The 22,426-nt window shown below is 39.1% G+C and overlaps 1 protein-coding gene across 1 annotated transcript in view; it reads right to left on the bottom strand.

Annotated features, from left to right (window-relative positions):
* The window catches only part of naaladl2 (N-acetylated alpha-linked acidic dipeptidase like 2), a 282,516-nt gene that overhangs the window by 140,168 nt on the left and 119,922 nt on the right, over positions 1-22,426 (bottom strand). Inside the window, exon 8 of the mRNA XM_028404275.1 lies at positions 10,264-10,356. Coding sequence (XP_028260076.1) covers positions 10,264-10,356 — 93 coding nt within the window. The remainder of the gene's footprint in view (positions 1-10,263; positions 10,357-22,426) is intronic.

Genomic DNA, 22,426 nt, shown 5'->3' with positions numbered 1-22,426 from the left:
TAATAAAGTAACCTATATCTGTATTTATATTATTTAGATATAAATCTACCAACTCATGCCTTTTGCTGAACTGATAATAAATAAAAAAATGAATAAAATAAGTACATAAAAATAACAGTATAACACAAAATCATATAAATAAACTCATTTTCTTTTATCTAGGTTAAAAGTGCAACTGATTCATACCCAGTAATCAGCATTTTTCCCTGTTGGCCACACAAAATAAGTAACATATTAAATATTTTTCAGTAGGTAAGGCTATTCAAAACAACCTACCTTCTACCTTTTAGAGCTGAATAATTAACAAACAGCACAGCAACCAGCACAGTAACTTATGTCTTGCTTAGGGCACCACAATTGCTCCAACACTAGATCCCTGTCCCCAGGGATCTATCCTCAGTCCCCTATTGTTTCCATTTAACATGTTCCCTTGGGGTCAGATGTTTAGCAAACAAAATACCTAATTAAATATCATGTGGATGACACATGGTTTTACACCACAGTAGTGATGGAGATGAGTGATTAACATATTAATCCTGCTTTGTCAAAATAAAATGATCACTAATATCAAACATTTTTATCTTGAGCAAATCTCACAATGGCTAAAAAAAATACTGCAACTGTATATATTTGGGGCTTAATCTAAAGACCAACCCCCATATCCAATAATATGTTTACATTACCAGCAATATTGACCACTTGATGTGTTTTTGTGTGGATCTGGTTTGACTGTATGGCATAAGAGTTCAATGTCCTTTGAAACAGCACACATGCGCAAGACGTGAGGCTTTTGCAGGTCAGTGATGACAATACACAGCACCTGTGTGGAGGCAAAAGTTGCATACACTTCAACATGTGTATTTTCATTCATGACACATGGCCACGAATCAGACACCTCTATCACAATGTCCTTAAAGGAACTCAAGTCTGATTGAAAAGTCACAGCTGATGATAGTGTTTTTGTATCCTTACAGTCTTTTGAGTTGCTTTAGCCTGACAGACTGTAGCTGTTAAATATAGAAATCCCAATGAGCCAAGCTGCTGCCTGCACTCCTCAGGTAGAACTATACTTATTGTCACCATGGCTTGCCTTATTACTAAGGGAAAGAGCGATTAATCTGTTAGAGCCATGAAGCTGTGGAACCAAGGTCAGCAATTTATGCACCTGCTTTTAAATCCAACCTTTACAATAAGGCTTTTCATACTATACGCATTGTTTAATTATAATCTCAGCCTTACTGTTTTTTTTCCTTTCTCTTTTTGCTGTCAGGTTTGAATTATAGCATTTTAAATCAGGTAATTTCAAATACAGCAACAAAATATATAAGTTAAAAACAAGAAGGCTGTTGTATGTTGTACAAATGTTGTACAAATGTTGCATCATTTTTTATAGTGTACAAAAACTTGACTGCCTTAATGGTAAATGAAAACAGAAGAAGGCAGCAGATATGTACCATCTGTGTAAAATTCACATCCCATCACATCACAATCTAAAATGTAAATTCAATGAACATCCCATATGCTTTAATTGTAATTTAAATTTATTTCAACCTGGTGAGTTTTCTATTACCGTGGATATTGTGTGATCGGCATTTATCTGCTGACAACTTATTTTAACCGGAATCATTTTAGAGTAAGAGATGGTTTGTTTTTCAGCTGGAATGAAAGTAAACACTGAAATTAACCACCTGGAGTGGTCATTTTGCTAATGCCATTTCTACCAGGACAACATGCCAACTGACCTAATGCAGATTGATTACGTCGTTATGTAAATTTGACACAGGCTGCTTTGTTTACTGGACTTTCCTTTTAGCAAGCACTGGTACTGAGAGCTAATGGCAAACATGAAGTGCTCTTTTTCAGCTTGTACAAAGAGCTTCAGAAAAAAAAGCATCAAACTAAAATGAGTTGTGATTCTTGTCATTTCTCATGTCTAAACGCCGTCCAATCTTCCCGTCACAAATGCATATGATGCAGAGTGGAACTGCAGCTTGGACCCTTTCCATTAATATATATGTACTCCAAAAGCTTTGCATAGACAAGAGCAGAAACTAAATGTGCATCTGATGTAAAGAGCCAAGCATCTGTTCATGCCTATGTTTGGCATGTTACACAACCACCTGCCCATCTCATCACTACTTATGCTCGGCCGGTTGGTACATGTTTTGATTTAACAGTGTGAACTCAGCCAGCCAACATACCTAATTTTAAAACCTCAGAAACCAAAACAACTGCTGTGTTCTTACTTCAGTCTCATGGCTGTGGGATAATAATCTCATGCTACATGCCATGCCACCATGGCTAATTCTTGGTATCATTATAAAATCTTATGAACTGGAGTATTATATGAACCCAATACGACGAGTGAATCAGAAAGGTACAGAGCGCAGACACAGACTTTCACATACAGTGTTCTTCCATATTCACATGTACAGACACACACATCGGCGGAAGCTCCAGGCTTCTTTGTACGCCTTACATTCTCCACAAAATACCGCACGGTGAGCGTGGATGCACAAAGAAGCTTCCTGCAGGCAAAGAGAAGAACAGAGCAAACCTCATCACTGCAGCACAGAGCACTGATGACTTTGTTTGAGAAAAGAGGTGCTTAGAGAAGCCTGCTAGCTTAGCCTGAAAATCTGACAACATAATACTGCACCGTGCAGAGCCCTCCCAGGGTAAATCACGTAAACAACAATTACTGTAAACTACTTTGCATCAGTCACTAGAGAAGGTGCAGTGTGGTTTATTTTTTTAATTGAATCGTATATGTTTGGTTCATGTATTGTGCAGAGAGGTTTAAAGGGCAAATAAATAATCTTATACGGAACACTAATGAATGCAAAAGACATAAAGTCATGTCTGGCTGCCCTAAGGCCAGGACCAATGATTAATAGTTCAGTGGGCACCACAGTAGTCCAATGGCAGAGAATTGCTTTTGCTGAACAGGGACCAGTGTTTGATCTTTAAAAACTCTTAGTAGGCTGAAAACGTACCTGGACATTTTGTTTTTACTTAGTAGTTTGATTAGATGTCTATAATTACACCTTAACAATGATGAAAATAAACAATACCCACTATAAGGCTTACAGAGCTTTATGTCAATGAATTAAATGTGCTCAATTTTTGTCAAAAGTCAAAGGCTTAGCCAAATACGCTGTACATCACAAGTAAAATAAATGTTTCCAACAGTTGTACAGACATCCAAACTTGACTGTAGTAACGAGCTGCTCTTGCGCTAACTTTTCTGTCCCACAATCTATAAGTCTGAGGACTGGGCAGTAATAAAAGTGAATGAACAAAATAATTTTTGTATCTGGCTGTAAACACTTTTATTTCTGCCTAAACATTGAGGTTTGTGTGTTTATTTTTAATCTCCGTAGGGAAATTAGGTAGTCGCTTGTTTAAAGTCCACCCCTGTGAAAGTGGGAGATGGACTCAGACAATCCCAAGATGGTGACAGGTGGAGCCACACAACACAGATTCAATCATATTTATTTACAGTAAAAAAAAGTCAACTCCATCTCTCATCATATGCATAATATGCCTCATAACACTGCCTGGCTAAAAATAAAAAATGCTGCGAATAGCTTTCGCCATGTATGTAAAATACATTACTCTGTTTTAACAGGGTCAAATTACTGATCTGCAAAGGAAAGAACAAAGGAGATTCTGCAACTGGGAAGAAGAGCTGTCTTCATTATTCCAAGATGACAATCCTAGGATTTAGACTGTGAGTGGTTCAGGGAGCACCACAGTCCAGACCTGAACCCCACGGAAAATCTCCCATGATCATACAAGATGTGGGTAAGAAAAAATGAACTCAAGTGTAGATGAAATAAATGTAGGCATTGCATAATTTTATCAAATCAATGTCATGGCAAAAGCATGCAGTATTTAAAAGTAAAAGCTAAAAATGAGTGTGTGACTTTTTTCGGGCAGGCAATGTATTTTTTTTCTGTATCTCTGAGATGGTGATGCATGCAGTAAAGCTCTTAAATACAGGCAGATGGGGTCAAACATTGCAGAACCATAAAGGATTCAATATGCTTCAAGCAAACCAAAGGGGTACAAAGTGTCCTCTGAATGGATTCCAACCAAAAAAAAAAAAGACCAAATACAAAGTGAGACTGTTTGTTGGATTCTCTCTTTCAGAAACTCACAGTAATGATCTGATGCGGTTGTGAGGGTCGGACGGAGCAGATGCTGTTCAATAATCCAACATGCACCATGCTGCACTGCTCAAAAGACTTGTGTCAAGACTATTGATGTCAAGACAGGTTATTCTAGGAAAAGAAAGGCAGACCAGCACACTCAGCAATAAAAAAAGACTGCAGCATCGTTTACACTAGCAGTCAAAATGTTTTTTGGTTCATTTGCATTGTTTTCTACATCATACTGCATACATCAAAAGTATGAAGGAACACAAAAAACTAAACAGTTTAGGAATATGTTTTAATGTTTAGATTCTTCAAAATAGCCACCTTGCTTTGCTGTGAACACTCTCAGTGTTCTCTCAGTCAGCTCCACGAGGTCCTCACCTAGAATCAGTGGTATTTGTACTTAAGTACTCAAGTGAATATTATGTATTTATACTTCATTTAATTAAATAAAATAGTGCATACTTTATACTTTTACTTCATTATATTTTGCAGCTATTATTTATACTTTCTACTATGCATTGAGACAGAGCCGTCGCCACATGGTAGGCTAACTAGGAAATTGCCTAGGGCCCCAAGCGTGAGAGGGGCCACCAAGACGGACGCTCAGTTAGCCCCACCATTCAGCTACAGCTATTCTGGCCCAATGCAATGACACATTCAGAGCTCCCCTACCCCTGCGAGGCCCTGTGTAAGCGCTGCTGTCAAAGCAGAGAAGCGAAGTGGCATGTTTAAACTCAAGGATGAAGCACACACACTCTCCAGGCTTCAAGGAAAGACGGCAAAAGAAAGAAGCAGAGGACAAATGGGACAGAGGTAAGAGTCTGCATCGTTTCACATTGTATCACTTACAGAACTTCACATTCACTACAAGGTCTCCTTCACAATGCAGCTCGAATGTTCATCTAATACTAACTCACTCTGCATCAAAGCGTCTGCTAAATGACTAAATGCAATTATAATAAAGCATGTATAAAAATGTAAATATAATTAATGTAGCTTGTCATGCAGCAACAATGTGTTAATGCTATGCTAATGATACTTTAGCTTGTTTTGTCCCGTTCACAGGATTTTAAGGTAAGTGGTGCTGTCATTAACTCTAACTTACAGTTAGAGTTAATGACCTCTGAACCACAGCAGGAAAACCTGTAATTGCTTTATATAAAGTTTATATAGTGTTTATTAATGTTCGGTTATTTCTATGTAAATAAACTAGTTAGTAATTCTCATAGTCATCTATTGTCATATAGTTGTGAGCAGTGTTAATTTTGGCAGCAATTTCGGATTTAGTTTTTATTTTAGTCTTGTGACTAAAATGTCATTTGATTTTAGTCACGTTTTAGTCATCAACATTTTTAAAGTTTTAGTCTAGTTTTAGTCGACTAAATATCAAATAATTTTAGTCGACTAAATCTGCCGTGGATTTAGTCGACTAAAATTCTATGATATATATTTTTCATGAAATATTTAAGGTTTGAAGTGCAATAAAAACAGGCACAGCTTTAACTTGTGTTATTTGAAACAAACATCTCTTTATTTAATTGCTATGACCTTTTCACAAAAGCAGCAGTGAACAGTGAGCTGCTCTCCCTGAATACACTGTTCAGTCATGACCTTCTTCATGAATACTCCATAACTACAGCAAAACACTTCAGTGACAGCTTAGAAACAGGTCGCATGCTGTAAAACCATCAGCAGCGGGGTCTTCATTTATAGATTTTGTCACGTGTATCTTTGAACGGAAGTTAAGACGACTCGTCTGCAAATGTCGCTTCAGGTTTATTGTTTTTACCGCTGATAGTCGCTCCACACGGTTTGTAAACCGTCTTGATTGTCTTGAAATTAAACGTGTCTGTGTGTCTGTTCTCCTGTTTTGTGTGACCATGCATGAGTACGCCTTCTTCCAGCATCGCGGCGCAACGTCCTTACGCAGAGAGATCACTTCTGATTGGCTCTCTGCCGCCGTCTCCTGATTCGTCCCTCCCTTTCCACAAACAAAATTTGCTCTGATTGGATCTCGTCTCCATCAATAATTTCGTCTCGTTTTTATTCGTTGACGAAAGTGTCAATCCATTTCGTCTTCGTTTTTGGCACCGTGCGTTTTATTTAGTTATCGTCTCGTTTTTATCAGCAAAAAAAGGTCGTTAACGAAAACTATGACGAAAATGATTCGTCAACAAAATTAACACTGGTTGTGAGTTATACTATATATTACCATTGTTTTCATTAGGTGCTTTTCTTTAATACTTGTGTCTCCTCACAAAAATGCCACAACCTTCAGAGATGAAGGTTGTGGCAAGTAGTCTAAGGTTGGGCTGGTACTCAGATCTCTACAGTAAGTAGCTCTATTTATCTACTGTTCAAAACCATATGATGGCAAGAACAACTAAACTAAGTAAAGAGAGAAAAAAAAACATACATCATTTTAAGAAGAACTTAGAATAGATCCTTGAAAACCATCAGATGCTCTGAGGAAACTGACTCCTGAAGAGAGCAACAGGAAAGGAAGACTAAGAGGTTCCTCTGCTGCAGAGGATAAGTCACCACTCTCAAAAATAGCAAATTAACAGCACCTCAGATGAGAGCCACATGCATGCTTAACAGACTTCAAGTTGCAGAAACATCTCAACATCAACTGTTCAGAGGAGACTCTGTGAATCAGGCAATTCATGTTGCTGCTGCAGATAAGCCACTACTGAGGAGGAACAAGAGAAGAGGATTGCTTTGACTGATAAACACAAGGGATGGACATTAGACCAGATGAGATCTGTACTTTGGTCTGCTGAGTCCATATTTGAGATTTGTAGTTCCACTGTCATGTGTTTTCAGATGCACAAAAGATGAGCAGGTGGGTTCTACACTGTCAAGTGTAGATGAGGGGATTTTAAGGTGAGGGTGAGCTTTGCTGGTGTCACTGCTGGTTATTTATTCAAAATTCAAGTATGGCTACCACAGCATTCTGCAGTGACATTCTGTGCCATCTGGTTTGCACTCAGTAGGACCATCTTTTGTTTTTCAACAGGACCATGACCCCAAACACACCTCCAGTTTGTGTAAGGGCTATTTGACCAAGAAGGAGAGTGATGGAGTGCTGCGTCAGATGACCTGGCTTCAACAATCACCTGACCTAAACCCAACAGAGATTGTTTGGAATGAGTTGGACCACAGCGTGAAGGCAAACCAGAAAACAAGTGCTCAGCACCTTTGAGAACTCATTCAAGACTGTTTGAAAACCATTCCAGGTGATGTTCTCATGGAGCTGACTGATGGAAGGCAGATGTAGATGTAATTAACTTATTTTTATGAGTTAATTTAAGACAGTCGTGCCATGGACTGTGTAGTTTTAACAGTAATGTGTGACTGCACTAACTCGGTAGATTATTTCCAGATTTATTGTTATTCTGCTCTGTTATGAATGGATGAAACATGGATGACTATTCATTCTGTTTAGGGTTAAGTGCGGAACACACACGTAATCAAACACCAACATTCAGTTCCTTCCTCCTGCCAGAGATTTGTGGCCCATATTATGTGCTTTAGTGGCCTATTATGCTAGTTTAATATCACACTGTAAATCAGCAAGGTAATTTTCCACCAGTGAGTGGGCAGGACAGGTACAGTAGCATTAGAGTGGAGAAGAAGAAGGTGGGTAAAGAAGAAAGGCAAGAAAAACATAACGTCTCCTCAAATAAATGACTATTTTGAAAAAAAACAAAAAACAAAAAAAAACAGGGCAGCTACAGGAAAGAAGCTGGTGGAGATTCAAACAGCTAAAGCTCAGCAGGATGTATGATGTAAAGGAAAGAAAAAAAACAACTGTGTTGTGTTTTCTACAAATTTAGAAGTGATAACAACAACCGAGTATGACAATGACAACATAATTAGGGTGCTCACATTATTCTGCCCCCTGGAAAATGTAATTTACTGACTGAGTTACTGACATGCTTTTTTAGATAAAATTCACTCAAATAATTAAAAGGTTCGACTGCAAACTGTCAGAAAATTACACTTGATGTTCCTGAGCAGGCCACTATGTTTTTATTTAATTTTATATCTTAGAAAATATTCACATTTGAATTGCAAAACTATATTTTGTCTATCAACAGAGGAGTATATTACAGCATGGCAGCCTCTGGAGGTAGGAATCATGGCAGGCTGCAGCATCTCACCAGCATTAGCCCTCACCATGGCTGTGAAGGTCATTATCTGCACCTCACGGTTGGTGGTTGGAGGAGTTCTGACAAACACTGGTATACATGGATGACCTGACCACATTCTCCACAACCAAGGCTTGCACCAGGCGCCTTCTGGATAAGCTACAAGGTAAAATCAACTGGGCCCCAATGAGGATAAAGCCCACAAAATCCTGGAAGCAGACAGATGGGGGAACCAATGACAACTGTGGCAGAGGAACCAAATTAGGCCACATTAGGAAGGACACCAGCAGCGGCCTAAAGACCATTGACAAGACCCTACTGCCTGTCAGACTGAAGCTCTGGTGCCTGCAGTTTAGCCTTCTGCCCCACCTTATGTGGCCGTTAATAATATACCATATCCCACTCACAAAGGTCGAGATGTTGGAGTGGCTGATGAGTTTTTTTTGCCAAGAAGTGGATCGATCCCAGGTGCATTACCAACTCAGCACAGAACAGAAAAACAGTCTGTACAGAAAAAAGGAGCCCAGAAGCTACCAGTATCCAGTATCAATGAGGAATTTAGGTGCTCTAAAAGTAAGACATGGGAATGACCCTGACTGAGTCCTGCAACAAAGTGGTGTTCCAAACAACTTCTACTTCTACTCAGCCCAGAAGAAAGTGGTTCTCAGCTGCTGAGACTCAATAGGCAGTATCTGCCCTCAGACACCAGAGCATCATCTGTGACATACAGCAGGAGAGAGGAGGCCAAGGAAATGTGGAGAGCAGACCGTCCTGGCATAAAGCAACCCCTTCACAGAGTTTGTCTCCAAAAAAAGAGCAATGTTTTCCTACACCTGTGCCATGTTAATAGAGTTTTCAGGATCACTGTTGAGACCGACTGCCATTCATTTAAGCAGGTAATCATCTTTTTTATTCCCGTTGTTGTTTTTATGTTGCTGGGTGTTTTGCTATTCATTTTGAGTAAAATGCAAAAATGATCCATCATCTGAACCCGCTTCGTCCTGCAGTACAGGTTCATGGGGGGCTGGAGCCTATCCCAGCTATCTACAGGCGAGAGGCAGGGTACACCCTGGACAGGTCACCAGTCCATCACAGAGCAACATACACAGACAAACAACCATCCACACTAACAGCTACGGACATTTTAGAATGACCAATTGACCTAACAAGCATGACTTTAGAACGTGGGAGGAAGCTGGAAAACCCGGAGAAAACCCACACAAGCACAGGGAGAATGTGCAAACTAAAACACAAATTACAACAAGTAAATGTAACAAGAGAGAAGTGGCATTCATAAGAGATGAGAAGTGATGATGTACTTTACATAATGAATGCATTACACAGGATTGTCAGCTGCATTTGTCTCTTCTAGCCACACAGTGGTTCAGAGGTCTCAGCTTGAACACAGTCAGATGAGTCATTCAGGTTACTTCTACTTAAAATCCACCTTCAAAAGGATACTGGTGGAACATAGAATTAGTACATCTAGTTCCTGTAATTTGCGCTTCCACTGAGAGAGTAATGTGTTGTAAATACAGTTTCCAGGTGCAATAAATAGTAGCATGTGCAAAGTTTTACGGAAAATCCACAGAATATAGACGCAAGCTAGCTTGTGTATCTTTAATTAATATAAATTTCATGTGCTGAATATTTCTTTCATTTTCTAGAAGGATATTTTATTATTTTAAATGTTGTTTTTTAAGCATATTTTAAATGTATTTTAAATTATTAAGAAAAGACCAAGACACTGCAGAGCACCATTGCCTTTTTCTTTCAAACTTGACATGAACAAAAACACAGTGGTCTTCTAGAACAAAGCAGAAGTTTAAACAATTTAACAATAAATGAATAACTACCAAAATGATCCGTGCATTCTGTCAGAATAAAAGGGCACATACCATTTGTACCACACACTGAAGTACATAAAAATAAAGGATTGAACAAACCTGGGTTCCTTTTTCCTTTCAGGTATCCCACCACATTGTAAATCTTCTTGTTGGAAAACTGGTTTCCAACTGTTAGAGTTATCTTCTTTCGCTCTACAACAAAAAAAGAGGAGTAAAAACAAACATATGATCATATGATCAAGATGAGCGACAGTGGCCGACATTCAAAACAACAATTATTACCAAGGAAATAGAACTTTATACATTAACAGCCTGACTCAGTTCTGAATCAAAAATTATTTTCACATTTTGGAGAAAAAACAAACTGAAATCAAGGAAAAGAATCAGTGAGCCGATTCAAGAGTCATTCATGCTGTGTGATTGTTCAGGTAAAAACATTCTCCAGGGACAGAAACTAAAAGCACCCACTCATCAATCAACAAGGCAGTGCTGATGGATTCTTCCACTCTGGAGGATATATCTTAACCACATCACCTAAAAAAGTGTATCCTGCAAAGTTCAGTCATTTCAAACATCTATCCTCCAGTTATCATCAGTGTCCACACATCAAATCATTCAGAGTTTCAGCATCATTTATCGCCACAGATTTCCTAATCAAAGGTCTCTAACTGTACTGAAATTCACCTGGGCATAACAACACAGTCACAGGTGAGTAAAAGTGACTCAGCCATGTCTTTGTGATGTTGCCATTGCACTGTTGTTATAGATTTATCTGTATTGGTAAAATAAACAGTTTACTACAAGCATTTTTAGAGAAATGTGGAAATTATTTATTTTTATGTTTGTGATTTTATGCTCAGATTTGATTTTCATACATGATGCATTTAAGGACAATTAAAAGGTCTGACGATATTTCAGGTTCTTATAATTTCTTATATAGTAACTTGGACAGTTAGTTGCCCGTTTAACGTAGATATAAATGTATTTATTAAAACATATTAATATGTTATATATTAATGTTATTGTATTACATATTAATAGTATTATCTGTGGCTTATCACATCTTTGGAAAGCTGTGTTAAAATTCTCCTGCCACACACGGGCCTGACTACTGACACACTTGTTCTCAATCAAGAAATAACTTAAACAGGAGCTGCCTGACAAAGTGGAGCAGACCAAAAGAGAGCCATTATCTACAACTGGAGAAAACATGGAACAGCGGTGAAAATGACAAAATACACTGCTGAGCTAAAGGAACATAAAAGCTCATCTCAGTTTTTTCTGAAAACAGCTTCAGAAAAGAAACATCAGATCAACAGTAAAATAAGGTGGTAGTGAATGGAACCATGAATTATGCTGACTACCAAAAGATCCTGAAGGAAAACGTCCGGCCATCTGTTTGTGATCTTAAGCTGAACCTGGTCCTGCAGCAGGACAATGATCCAAAGGTAAAAAGGAGTAGCCTACTCAAAGTCCTGACCTGAATCTGAATCTGAAAGATGAGTACACCAAAATTCCTCCACAGTGCTGTAAAAGACTCATTGTGCGTTATCACAAACACTTGATTGCAGTTATTGCTTCTAAGGGTGGCCCATCCAGTTATTAGGTTTAGGGTCAATCACTTTTTCACACAGGGCCATGTAATAAAAAACTTTATTTAAAAACAAGCATTTTGTTGTTATATGTTTACTTGTGTTATCTGTGTCCAATATTTAAATTGAAACTGAAACTGAACCATTTAAGTGTGACAAACATTCAAAAAAACTAAGAAATCATGAAGGGGGAGAAACCTTTTTTAACACCACTGTATATAATATATTAAAAACTATTAAAAAATCAGCATTGTTTTTTAATTCACCACATCATCTGAATGCACATTGAGATGGTATGTTGAGAGCAAATATTCCATCAAAGACTTTTAATCAATAATTGGAGTTCTTAAAAAAAGTGTGTTTTAAAGGTCTTTGTTGTTGTGTGTGTGTTATTTCTCTATATGACTTTTAGCCAAGCAGAGGTTGCAGGAGGTGGCCATGAATAATAATTACATTACATTGGAAATGAACTTACATAGGTCTTTATGAACACTTTCATGATACACGCAGGGAGACATAGAGAGAAAGAGAAGCTATTAAGTGAGTAAGTAAGAATTCTGAGCAACAAAATGAAAATGTACACAGGAGATAAGTTAGTGAATAAATAACATAATTTAATATAATCGTTCACACTGCCCCCTTTTACTCTAATCTGCACATCAACAGGAAATAACAAAATGAAATGCTGAATATTTTTTCATTAATCATTATGTACAATAGAGTGGTTGTGATGAAATATCACAATTTAAACCCTGGCTGTCACATGTGATGCATTCAAGGACCATTAAAGTATTACAATACTTCCTGTTTTTCTAACATCATTTTACCATAATTTCCAGACTATAGGTCGCACCAGCCAAAAAATCCATAAGGAAGAAGAAAAAAAACTATATACTGGTACAAGTCGCATTTTTAAGGAAAATTTATTTTAAAATCTGAGACCAAGAACAGATAACTATAGCTTAAAGAACATAACAAAATGTGTTCATGAAAATCTCGATCTCGCACCAAGTCACTAAATCCATTGAATTCTTCACTCCTAAACAACTCTGGAGGTAGACAAGGCAGATTCAGAGGGGTTTAATAGCAGGAGAGCATAGGGGCGCACATGTGAGAAAAATGCTATAAAGTCTGAAGATTAAAAATGATGGTTTATTACATTTCCATTAAGCACTATGACAGCGCTTTGTGTGTTGTCTTTTTATTGTACCCTATGAGAAATGGAGAACATGAATGTGACCTCAAACAGAAGCCCTTCATATGAAGGTCTAAAATTCCACCTGGCTCTCACAAAGACAGTAAGAGAAGACCACAGTCAAACACACACACACACACAGAGTGAGTGCCATATGATGCATTTGACAGAGCAGTCAGAGCAGGATTTTGTGTCTGCCAGCTCGACTGCCTTGCTGGACGGCTGTGAGCTCTGGGGGGGGGGGGGGGGGGGGGGGGCGATGGCTGGATATCTGAGGGAAGTACAGACCAAGTGCCAGTAAAGATGTGAAGCAGGGGCTCAAACTGTGTGTGACAGAGGTCCCCTGCCTACAGCACAGCACTACAGCATGACAGCCCACTTTTCCAGCCTGTCCTCCCTCCCTCCCTCTGTTCCTCCCTGCCTGTCTGCTTGCCCTCTCGCTCCTGTTTAATACATTATAAAAAATTCACTGCTTTCTCTCATAGGCGCCACATAACCCATTTATCACTTTTGACATTGGCACAAATGACTATGGCTAAAGAGGAGGGATGGAACATGTGACCCATTTGTGTATTCAATCTGCAGACGTACGCACAGAAGAACGGGGGGGAGAGATTTGTCATAGAGTAACTCCCCTTCATGATGAATGGGTTTACAGATAGGGCTGCTTTCATAGATAGGAGGTGACTCCAAGTTAAGTTTTCAGAGCTGATGAAAATATTTAAAGGGACAAGGCCAGTACGTGGTAAGTAAAATGGAAAAGCTATTATTTGAAAAAGTCAAACTGTACAACACTTTTTAACAGTTTCATGAACTGCCCTGTGCAGCAGAATGGCTGCCACTGGCTGTCTCTTGGGGAAGTCCTCACCCAGAACGGCCTTTCAGTCTCCGAAACAGTCACTTAAACACAGTACTTAACCTCTGTCAGCTCCAAAGAACGTCACCCGTGGCCAAAGCTTTTTTTTTTTTTTTTCTCCTAGCATGCCCTTGTGTGTGTTCCTTTCGTTCTCTTCCGATGCAAGGGTTAATAGCAGAAATATAAAGCTTCTGTTTGAAGTGGAATTGGAGAGGCGGAATCATTTCTTGAATTATAATTAAGTGTGCTGGATGGTCACATGTTGCCACCGACTCTATACAAAGGTCAGGTCACCAGAGCACTACTAAATGCTTATAGAGTTGAACACTCGGTCAGCAAAGCAAAAGACAACCACCTCCACACCTCAAAAAAGGACACTCCTTTGACTGATGGCATAGAAGCCATCTATGTTAAGTTGGAAAACCTCTTTTCTTAACAGAGGTGATGGCCTCAGACATCATCTTTCTACCACATACAATGCAGTGCTTCCATCCATTCCCAGGACGTTTCATTGTAAGTCACATGTGTCCAATAACAACAAAGTCCCAGCACCTCAGCTACTCTGCTGTCTCATCGTCATTAATCAGTCATTAGACACGCCTGAGCTTTAACAGACCGTCAGAATAACACATGTGAGTATTGGGCTATTTAGAGCTTTAGTCATGTGAACCTAGCTACCTAGCCACTAAATGCTCACTACATGAAACTGACTGAAAACATTAAATAAAAAACAAGCCATCTCTGCTGAACAGGAAGTTGGGAAATGTGTAAACTCCAATTTTCTGAATCCTGCTTCACTTACAGTGGGGAACTTGTCCTTTTAGACAGAAAATCAATCTTTCTCAACTATGCTTAACTACAGTAAGTAGTACATTTCCTTATTTGAAAATGACAAGACACATTTGTTTGTGTAGGTTAGCAAATGCACTACATCATATAATGCCACATCTGAGTGCTGAGCCTCTTCAAAGTCAACAAAATGCTTGTTATTATATGCTGTCATGTATATCCAGTCTCATGTATTTAGCCCTTTCATCCCTCAAGAACTCTGATCGATTGGTGCAGGATTTTTAGGCATTTTTTTTTTTTGAATGGGTACTGATGCCTTGCAGCCATATAAACCCCCTGAAGTTATTACTTGGGCTCTTAAGCAGCAAGGAGGCAGAGGAAAGCTGTGGAGAAATGAAAAAAAGAAAAAAAAAAGAAGAAGAAATGGCCCCAAATCACAGAGATTCTGATTCTACCTCTGCACAGCACAATGAGCAGCAGGACTGCCCAGCTGGGTAGCCCAACAACAACAGTAACATTTGGTTTGAAATTTATATAAACACACGTAGGTCTATTATCAGAAATGTTCATATTAATCCACCTTTCTATCCTTCAACGACACTTTCATCATGTCACATACACAGACTTTCAATGCCACTGTAACTGCACTGTAGATAAAATAAGAAATGTTGCAAAACTCAGTGGACATAAATAAAAAATGCAATTTTCTATTGTTTCACACACTATATGGTTGTCATTTTCTGCAATCTGATGCAAAGCTAGGCTAACACCGTACAGTTACATCTCCCATCCTGTGTTTTGTGATGTAATATGTTCCCAAACACTCTCTGTTGTTTTTTAAACAACAGATCGTAGCTCCAAAAAAATAGACAAACGAATCACATTTTACAATAAGTTTATTATTATTACCTATGGACCCATACGTTTAAACCACCAGTGCCATATAATGAAAAGAGCTGATATATAATCATAGAGTCTAAACTCATAAGCTGCTCAGTGCCGTTCTCTGCTGGGTATTAAATGCAGAGTTGAGAAGAGAAAGCAGCGAGTCAATGTGGAAAACCTGCACATAGCAATCAATAGCGGTGTAATTAAAGGACCTGGGAGTCCTTTCTATAAAGCCATTTCAAGTTGTTCTGCTTCGCTCGCCTCTCCCTCTGCAGCCTCGCAATGTAATTGCCATGGAAATTTGGTACACTTTTGGCATTTGTTCTCAGTGGGTGAGAGACAGAAACAGACAGAGAGCAGAGAGGAAAGAAAATGCATGTGTTAAAATATTAAGAGGAGAAACTTAGGAACAGTTGAACTGCTGAAAACCCATTTTTCCAGCTATGACGTTTTTTATACTTATAGAGAGAGACTGAAAAGCATACTGGTAATATAATGCTTTTCAGCTTATGATGAGGATATGAAACATTTTCTGCTCTAATTTGTAAGTTATTATAAAAACATAATGTATCGTAAATGGAAATGAAATAGCTAGCTAGAAAAAAAAATCAAATATGTAATTAAACAATTAATAATTAATTAACAACTTATATACATCAGCATAAACACAAATTGCATTTACATTTGGAATATATTTGGTATAACATTGTATGCTGTGCTTCCTGTTGTTAGTGTGATGATATCCCTGAACTCACACTTGTTTCTTTCTTTCTTTTCACTAGCACGGTTACGTCTAAAATAGGGGGTAAATGATTCAGTTCCTGCTTTACTCACAATTTCTGTGCCATGTAGTTTCAACAGCTTCAGCAATCAAACTGCAATTTTCAGTGGAATTACACATTCTAATTTATTTCCCCATTTTCTTCTCCAATCTCCAATTAAAACCACTGCGATCGGATGCAAGCAATATAAGTGATGTGTTCAGGTCATACAAGACAGTGATCATTTATTCCAGTTTTGGAAACTTAAGAACTTTTTACAAAAACCATTACAAATTAGATTATAAATGTCCTCAAACTTGCAACTGGGCCACAACCACATGTTAAAAAAATGTAGCTTTAACTAACTTCCAGTATTCTCATTTGGATGTCCATTAGGTGTTATTACCGATGCTCCTCTAGGCTCTTGCAGCACTCATACTGGGATTTCTTTATTTATTTATTGAATATATTTAGAGCAAGAAAGTCAAGTTTCTGATAATAAACAGGTTTCTCTTGGATTAAATGTAAATGAAGGTGACTGAATTTTAACTGTTGCACTTGTTACACTTGTTTTGTTTACCCTGAAAGGCAACTTATGACCTTTTCAAATGACCCATGCTGATTTCTAAATAAAGGAGTCCTGATCTCAAATCCCCCTAAAACTCTCAGGATCAAATTGAAGTTCAGTTAAATATATACTGGAGCCAGGCCTAACATCAGCAATGAATATCTTTTGTGTTAAATGGTAACAAATCATCACTGTTGTGAAGGGTCAACTTTTCCAACACAGTCACTGCAATAATTTTATGCAATATACACACACTTGCAAAGCTTCTGGCTTCATATCCAACAAGGACTTTGAACATTCCTTTAACACAAAGCTGGAAGGCTGTGCTTGTATGTCTGCATTTAAGATCCTCGGTACGTGTGTGCAATAAATCAACCTTTCCGGGGTAAACAGGGGCTTGCAACCCGCCTTAGAGATAGTGATGGACTAGCCTGGTAATTGTCTGGTCAACAGACAAACCGCTCAGATAGAGTCACAGCCAAAGCCTGGAGGCCTGATGGGGACAGGTTGTGTTCAGTGAATAAATCAATTTAGAAACAGCTGAAGCTGTGACAGAGGTGGATGTCTCCTCTCAGAAAACTGGTGAAGACAAGTAAATAAAAAAAATACATCTAAAAAAAATACAAAATAATTCGATGAACCGACAACTATCACATAAGAACCAGTATCAATCAGATCAATAAATCTCCAAAGAGGAATAACAATATCTCGGTGTGAATCTTTAAAAATCAACAAGTAGCAGTTAGCATGGTAATGGGTTAATAAGGGCAAAGGGTCCCTCTTCACAGCCAAGAAAACACATACTTCCTCATTGGACACTGATTGGTCTGAAGCACACGTGGTTTGGCAGCATGAAAATAGACTAGAGCCTTGCAAGATTTGCATGAATTTAAGATTTTACAAATATTGCAAGTACTTGCCTCCATAGTAACCAATGGGGAGAGATTTCAATGCCTTAACCTAATCTTGCAGTTTTAATGAGGGATGTCCAGTTCCAATCACATAATCAGAAATCGGGACCAATTACATCACTCGGAATCGGACATTACCTCCTGATCAGTACACGGGTATAGATGTATTAGGGTTATCAATGACTCTCTGGCTTGTTCTAGGTTCAAGACTCAGATTTCTTTTGCGAAATCCAAATTTGTGTATTTATAGCCTGCCAATGCCTTTTGAGCAGTTTGAAGTATTGTGCCCGTGGAAATGGGTAGTTGGTGTGGTTGCGAGCGCTCCTCGGGACACACACACATACACACACAGCTTTGCTTATGCAAAAAGAAACAAGAGCAGTAACAGGTAATAGGTTTGAAGAGGAGCCAGAAAAAAAAGCCCCATGACAGTGTGAAGGCGCAGGACATCACAGCCAAGATAAGCAAAAATGAGCACAATGAGTGACCTGCCATTTGCCTTTGTAGAGAACCCTATAAGTATCGGATTGGGACTCGGGATTGGCAGATACTCAAAATCAAATGACTCGGACTCAAGGGTAAGAAAACCTGATCAGGACATCCCTAGTTTTATTGGCTAACCTGTGGTTATACATGTACACCTAACCACAAAGATTTACTGTACATGTGAATGTTTTGTTAATATTTGTAATTTTTTGTTTAATATTTATATATATATAAAAACCAAATAAATAAAATGACAGTACATTATGAAGGGTTAAAATGGCTGACAGTATTTATCAACACAAGAAGAAAACCACACAGACAGATATTCACGCATTCGCCCACACATACACACAGATCTAAAGAGTGCTGTGAGGTTGACCGTGTCATCTCGTTAAGTTCTGGCGATCTCCATGGAGGGCCCCTGAGCAATTAACCAATGGGCAGCCAATATAGCTAGCCTTAATTGAATGGGAATTAAAAGAGAGAAAAAAAAAAAAGGAGAAAAGGAAAGAAAAAAAAAAAGGCGGCAGACAGATGGAAACAAATGATACCGAGATCCCCAGAGTGGTCAGAGGTGCAGCCAATCGATTGGAGACAGATTACATCTCTCTCACTCTCTCTTTTTTGTCTTCCCTTTTGTCTCTCTCCCTCTGTTGTTCCCCTTCGCTCTCTCTTTTTCAAACTCATTTGAGGTAATGGAAACACTTCAAAATGAAGCCTACCTTGCAGAACCATTAGATATACATTAAGCTCAGTCTACACACGTCTGTCTTTAGAGCAGGGGTCTCAAACTCAACTTACCCGGGGTAAGTTGAGTTTGGATGAGGCTGGGCCGCATTAAGGCCGCATTAAAAAAAGGGGTTTCAAATTGTCTCAATCTTTATTAATAACAGGTCAGAATAGGGATGCAAATTATTGATACATTCATTAATCATTAGTTGAATGACCTTGATCGATTAACGATTAATTGATAAGAGGCAATTTTCCTGGGCCTGAATTTCCCTCAGTTTCACTAAGACTAAAAGCTAAACATTGTTTACTAAATAAACTGCATGTCATATTCCTTAATGGGTGATTTGCTGTACCTTTGGAGATACAGTACAGACAATGACATTTATGTAGGCTAGTATAACAAACTCAATTGTGAATAGAAATGAAATAAAATATGTCCAGCTGCTTTAACATGAAAAGAAGTTGTTCACTGGCGCTTGTTTACAGTGAGGGCAGCTACTGAGAACACGTGTTCTATTCAGCTAGCATCCTGATTAAAAGGAAAGAAAGAAATTCCAAGTACTTCATGCGTATTCGCAGCGAGCACAAATGGAAATGCTGATTAACACACGGGAACCTCCTACTTTGATCCATTCTGGGACTATATTCTGACGGAGCACTGCTACATGCGCACAGAGATCACGCCGCACCTGAAAACAAACACTGTCAACATACCAGCATGGCTAGGCTGCTGAGAACTGTCCAACAGAAAGCGCGTCGCTTGACACAGTTTTCAATGTGTGCTCTGATTCTGCTGGTGCAGTACGCTCACATGTGTGTGCGCACGCCTGTGTGTGTGTCGGGGGGGCGGAACTCCTCTGCAGCGGAGAAATGCGCGAGCATGCAGAGACAGAAACGACACGCCGAGCAGAACTGTGGCTGCCACTAGCAAACTAAATATCAGAGAAATACTGACGGGGCAATTAATAATAAAAATAAAACGCACACGGCAAGCCTCAGCAAATAAGTGTGTGTGGAAAACTAAACTTTGATGTCATGTGGGGGGCCACAAAATATCGGCTCGCGGGACGCTAGTTTGAGACTCCTGCTTTAGAGCCATTGACATAAACAAACAAATAACTAACAAAATGTGCACTCCACAAACAGAAGCACCCCTCTCAGAACTGGAACATAACACAAAATATGCACGGCTCAAACACCATGTCACACACATGGCTATTTGGCCAACCTGCACAGGGAGATCGATACTACTCATGTCTTTGGCCAGTGCTTTTTGGCAGTGCATCAGTGATTGTCTGTGTCACTCAGTCGGGCCGCATGGGTGCATAACAGTGATGAACTGTGTGTGTGTGGGGAAGTTTATGTGTGACTCTTATCAGCACAACATTGGAAAAGGGCAGAATGCAGTGTTCCAGTCAGTGACCAGCTGCTCAGATTTATAGAAGAATAAATGGAAATGGACAGGGCGTACACATGTACTATGCCCAAACGCGCCGGCAACAAGAGATGGCGATGGAGTGGAAGCTCAAGCGAAAGACGGAGGGCTCAGACTCAGGAGGTGAAGGAGCAGAAGGTGGCAGTGTGGTTAAACCGCTGACTGGAAAAACTATGGGCGAATATTCTGTGACATTTATTTATGAAGTGCTGTTTTAAGACTTGGTGGGAGCGTCAGTCCGCAAAAACTCCAAATATGGACAGAGAGGGGGAGCATGAGTGGAGCTGAGGTGGGTAGGCAGTCACAGAAGCAGGATGCTCACACTGTATTACGGCACCTGCCTGTCACTCAAAGCTTTCATGCCCATAATTGTGGATAATTTTAAGTCAGAATATATTTAATAAGGGTGAGTTATAAAAACATTCAACTCCCAACAGTTGACAGTAAAAGAGGACTTATCGATACAGACCTGAATCATTGAATGCTCTGACAGTGGCAACCAGTCAGTCTAGACCACCAGACCCTCAAACCCCCTTCCACTGATGTGTTTGTGGAACTGAATGGTGCTGTTCTGCTTGGGAATTTGTGTTCAGGATCTCTGTGGGTGGATCTTGCAGAATTTCATATGACTAAGATCCCTGTTGTTGGTCAATGGTCACTTAATGACCAGAAACTGTGTCAGGGCCCTGCGTAGGACTAGTTAACAGCCCATCGTTAGAGTTTGAATGGGAGTGAAGTCTGCTAGGAAGGGATGAAAGGACAGAGCTGTAAACAAGTAAGAGCTGATGCTTCAGCCCTCCTGCTCAGTTTAATTCCTCCTCCACCAAATGTCAGAGTTGCCACAATGCAGTCCGAAATGTATCGTTCCCCTGGCAACCTCCAAACCCAGACTCGTCCATCAGATTGTCAGATGTTTGTAAAAACAGTCTGCATGCCTAAGTGCTTGATTTTATACACCTGTGGCCAGACCAAGTGATTAGGACACTTGATTCTGATCATTTGGATGGGTGAGCAAATACTTTTGGTAATATACATGTGAAATTGGAAAACCCTCTCTAAACAGAAGCAACTCCAACCAATCAGATCAATGAATCATCAGATATCAACAAGCAAATAGCAGTTAGCACCTGTGTCAAAGATGTTAGCTGCTTTTGAAAGGATCTCATGCTCATTAAAGGCAGTTTCTCACTGCATAGCTTCACGAGTTTGCCTCGTCTGGAGATAATTTGTGAAACTTCTCACCTGCTTAATGTGTTTGAGAGCTATAGACTGTATAAAACTATGACCAAAGTTCCACACTGAAATCACAGATATCACAGATAACACATTTTTGAAGACAAGAATTATCTTAATTACGGTATCTTAATATTCGCCCCCTCTAAAGGAAATTACCAATGAAGACCAAAACTGTTTTCGGCACATTTCTAAGAACATCTCCTGGGACCTCGGCACCTCAACTACGGTATGGTGTCCATTCTGGCATATGTCTTTAGAGTCTGGTTGACTGCTGCAAACGTGACTATTCTCACCTAAAGAAGTAATGCAGGCTTCGCCTGGTCAAGTTGTGCCTATGTGGACTCTTAACATGGTTACTGTAGTCTTTGTTTTACTGGTGTGACAGCAATAATATTCATACCATATATTTTAAATTACATTAGTTACAAATAAAATAAAAACAGCAAGAGGTTGAAGTGTGTTGCAACCCCCTCTTAATATATTTCTGCCCAGTTTGAATAATGGGAAAATATCCCTGCTGTCCTTTTTCCATCTTTTCTTCTCCTCCTGGCAAAGGAAATTAAACTCTCTTGCTGCATATTTCTTTATATATATTTTATATTGCTTTAATTTGTATGTGGATTGCACAAACGGAGACAAGCCTCCCTTTCAATATGAGTGAAATTACTTTTCTGGTATACATGTGGCTGCAGTTGCAGATTTTTGGTTTCTTCTTTTATGTTAGTATACTCTGGGAAGAAGCAAGTGTCATACATATCAAAAGCATTTTCTCACGGCCATGTACTGATCTGCTCACATTTTACTGTATTTCAG

This window comes from Parambassis ranga, chromosome 4 (assembly GCF_900634625.1).
Source record: "Parambassis ranga chromosome 4, fParRan2.1, whole genome shotgun sequence".
NCBI classification, from domain to species: Eukaryota; Metazoa; Chordata; class Actinopteri; family Ambassidae; genus Parambassis; species Parambassis ranga.
The sequence above is the reverse complement of the archived record's forward strand: the minus strand, read 5'-3'. Positions and strand labels throughout refer to the sequence as shown.